The sequence below is a fragment of the Rhincodon typus genome, chromosome 46, assembly GCF_021869965.1.
Source record: "Rhincodon typus isolate 14 chromosome 46, sRhiTyp1.1, whole genome shotgun sequence".
Lineage (NCBI taxonomy): Eukaryota > Metazoa > Chordata > Chondrichthyes > Orectolobiformes > Rhincodontidae > Rhincodon > Rhincodon typus.
Window position 1 is genome coordinate 9,732,383 of NC_063377.1, and position 4,024 is coordinate 9,736,406.

General features: G+C 50.3%; 1 protein-coding gene across 1 annotated transcript in view; it reads left to right on the forward strand.

Moving 5' to 3' along the window:
- si:ch211-57n23.4 (immunoglobulin superfamily DCC subclass member 3) overlaps positions 1–4,024 on the forward strand; it is a 35,252-nt gene that overhangs the window by 5,733 nt on the left and 25,495 nt on the right. Inside the window, exons 2-3 of the mRNA XM_048620315.1 lie at positions 2,003–2,308; positions 3,512–3,656. Of these exons, the coding sequence (XP_048476272.1) occupies positions 2,003–2,308; positions 3,512–3,656 (451 nt within the window). The remainder of the gene's footprint in view (positions 1–2,002; positions 2,309–3,511; positions 3,657–4,024) is intronic.

The following is a 4,024-nucleotide window of genomic DNA, read 5'->3' on the forward strand; positions in this document are numbered from 1 at the left end:
CCCTCACTGACACCCAGCTCAATCCCCTCACCCTCACTGACACCCAGTTCATTCCCCTCACCCTCACTGACACCCAGCTCCTCCATAAGCATCATCTGGCACCTCACTTGTACTTAATTGAAAGCCTGTGTGCAAGAACTCTAAGTCAAAACAATGATACAGCCAACAAAATCTCTACTGTTGTCACCTGTGCTTTACACTGACAAATACTACACCAGGAATCCCACATGCTGTTCAGAAATATATATTTTCAACAGTGTAGAGGAAGCTTTCCTCCATATCTAACGTGGTGCTGTCACTTCCCTGGGTGTGTTTGATTGGGACAGTATACCAGTATCTTTACTTTCAGTTGAAAAGAGTAGAGGAGGCTTTACTCTGTATCTAACCCCATGCCGTCTCTGTCCTGAGAGTGTTTAATGAGATCATTGTTGAGGGAATTTTACTCTGTATCTAACCCCCGTGCTCTACCTGCCCTGGGTGTGTCTGATGGGGACAGTGTAGAGGGAGCTCTACTTGGTTTCCAACCTGTGCTGTCCCTGTCCAGGGGATGTTTGATGGGGGAACAGTGTACAGTAAGCTTTACTCTGTACCTAACCCTGTGCTGTCCCTGTCCTGGGAGTGTTTGATGGGGACAGTATAGAGGGAGCTTTACTCTGTATCTAATCCCGTGCTGTCTCTGTCCTGGGAGTGTTTGATGGGGGGGACAGTGCAGAGGGAGCTGTACGCTGTATCAAACCCTGTGCTGTCCCTGTCCTGGGAGGGTTTGATGATCCTTCTCCAGATGTCGTCACCAGTTTTTGCAAGAGGCATTGAGCAGCTGCTTCACTTATATAAGCTCTCAGCATAATCAAACAAAACCACAGCTTACAGCAACTGCTGAAGGAAGGATAAACTTCAGGGTTAAAGTGGCTTATTGCAGAGAACAGAGAGCTCTTGAGCTGCTGAAGGCTTCTCAATGTGACTCTCTGTGAGCTGTCCCCAGCAGATTGTCTCCTCAGGTCTTTTGTAACCCTTCTACTCTTTTAAATACCAATATTAAATCTATCAGAATTACTGACAATGTTTCCTTCTCTCCCTGAATCTTCTCTGTAGCCGTAACACTATATTCTGTTCTATTATCTTGATGTACTAATGTAAGGTATGATTCTCCTGGACAGCATGCAAAACAAAACTTTTCATTGTATCTCAGTACATGTGACAATAGTAAATCAAAGCAAATCCAATCAGAATCTTGCCCACATCCCCAAGCTGTTCAGCTAACCCAAGAACCAATCACATAATTATTCACTGGCAGAAGATCTTTTGTCACAAACAAAAACAGAAATTGCTGGAAAAGCTCAGCAGGTCTGGCCGCACCTGTGAACAGAGATACAGAGTTAACAGTTCAGGTTCAGTGACCCTTCTTCAGAACAAATCCTTCAGAGGAATAGTCAATGGAACTGAAACGTTAACTCTGATTTCTCTTCCACAGTGGCTGCCAGACCTGCTGAGCTTTTCCAGCAATTTCTGTTTGTGTTTCTGATTTACAGCATCCGCAGTTTCTTTCAGTTTTTTTTTTGGTAACTGGTCACTAGCACTGGAAGCAGTCGACCGAAACTCCATCTGTCCTCAACCTCTTTGGTCCCAGTTCATCTGCTGATCCTGCTATAACCTGCAGCTGTGCAAACAGTTTGCAGTGAATGTCAGGTTCCTTACTCACGAACTGTGCGCCAACCCTTGTATAAAAAAAGTTCTCTTCTCATTTCAGTCACAATTTTTTTAAAAATCACAGAAATGAAAAGACATTATCATTGCATTCACTGACCCTCAAAAAGATGTCATCAGCCTCAATCTCTTAAACACAGGCCTGGCCTGTGCAATTTGTAACTCGGTTCATTCTGGCAAACGTGTCCTCCAGAGCCTCCATTCCTAAAGTGCGGAGCCCAGTGCTGAGTGCAGATGGTGGGGGTCTGGGCTGCACTGTCCGTTGTGTAACCTGATGTTTTCCTGTTGTGTATTGCAGACGGGGGCTTGTTCTCAGAGTTATACTTTGTGGAGGAACCGAGTGACGTGATCGCAGTGAGAGATAGAGCGCTGATGTTAAACTGTCAGGTGGAAGGGGTGGAGCCCATCACCATCACTTGGAGGAAGGATGGTTTACCGTTGCAGGCTAGAGGCCACATCTCAGTGCTCAACAACGGCTCGCTCTGTATTCGCAACTTCCTGAAGAGAAAGGAGAACAATGAGTCAGACGCCGGGGAATATGATTGTACGGCACGGAATCGATTTGGCATCCTGCTCAGTCGCAAGGCCCGGGTGCAGGTGGCAAGTAGGTGGTAATTTTCACATCCCATCGCCTGCAGCTATCCCCACCACCTCTCACTCTCTCAGCCCGGACCCCTCCACATTCCTCCCTCTCACTCTCTCAGCCCGGACCCGTCCACATTCCTCCTTCTCACTCTCTCAGTCTGGACCCCTCCACGTTCCTCCCTCTCACTCTCTCAGCCTGGACCCCTCCACATTCCTCCCTCTAACTCTCTCAGCCCGGACCCCTCCACGTTCCTCCCTCTCACTCTCTCAGCCCAGACCCCGCCTTCTCTCTCTCTCAGCCCAGACCACTCCTTCTGACTCTCTCAGCCCGGACCCTCCACATTCCACTCTCTCAGCCCAGACCCCTCTGTCTCACCCAGACCCCTGCACATTCCTCCCTCTCACCCAGACCCCTCCACATTCCTCCCTCTCTCTCTCTCTGTCTCAGCCCGGACCCCTCTGTCTCACCCAGATCCCTCCACATTTCTCCCTCTCTCTCTCTCAGCCCAGATCCCTCCTTTCTCTCTCTCACCCAGACCCCTCCACATTCCTCCCTCTCTCTCTCACTCAGACCTCTCCACATTCCTCCCTCTCTCTCTCGCACCCTGACCCCTCCACATTCCTCCCCCTCTCTTTCTCTCTCTCTCTCACCTGACCCCTTCAATCCGAGAACCTCACCTAGACCCCTCACCGACTTCTCTGTCTCTGTCTTTGTCTCCCTCTATCGCCTCCCCCCGTCAATCCCTGACCCTTACTACACTCCTTCTCCAACCACCCTTTCTCCTTTATCTGTCCCCTTCAATCTATCACCATCATTCACACCCAGCCCCCATCACTGACATCTCTCTCTCTCTCTCTCTCCCCCCCGACTCACTCAATCTCAGAACCTTACCCGGACCCTTCCCTGACCTCTCTCTCATTATATCCCTCGCTCTTTATCTCCCTCTTTTTCTGACTCTGTATGACATCACTCAGAGCACCCCCCAACCCCCGCCTCACCATCCCTGCATCCCTACCCTGGAGTCCCTCACTTCTCTCCTTCTCCCGTCTTTCCCTCACCCTCCCACAACCTCATTTCACCTCAGATCTCTCCCTCTGCCTCCCTGCAGTTTCTCCTGTGTCTCTAACTCTTCAAACCACTATGTCCTCTCTGAAACTTGGTGAATTTGGTGAGTTAGTTTGATTAACGCCTCTTGCTGTTCCTCTCGGCCTTCCCTTTCAGCTTTGCCTCGGTTTCAAACCCACCCTCAGTCTATGAAGGTGCAGTTAGGGGGAGTGGCCCGGTTCGAGTGCCATATCTTCGGTGTTCCTGAAGCCACGATCACTTGGGAACTCAACCGTGTTCCTTTGAACATGGAGGACGCCAGGTACGTTGCAGCTTTCCAGCCGACGTGTTGAGTTAGGTTGGTGTCCTGTGCCTCAGCAAAGAGGGACCATCCAGCCCAGGTACTGTCTTCAGGTGAACTGAGAGTTACAGAGATAAAAGCAGCAGTAATGAAAGGTCACAGAAAACTCGGCATACCACCCCTTCTGTAACCTGTGTATTTGCCTCTTTAAGGGAGTGGGCACTGTCGCAGGATAGTGCTGAGGGAGCGGGCACTGTTGGAGGGTCAGTGTTGAGGGAGTGGGCACAGTCGGAGGGTCAGCGTTGAGGGAGCGGGCACTGTCGGATGGTCAGCGCTGAGGGAGCAGGCACTGTCGGAGGGTCAGCGCTGAGGGAGCGGGCACTGTCGGA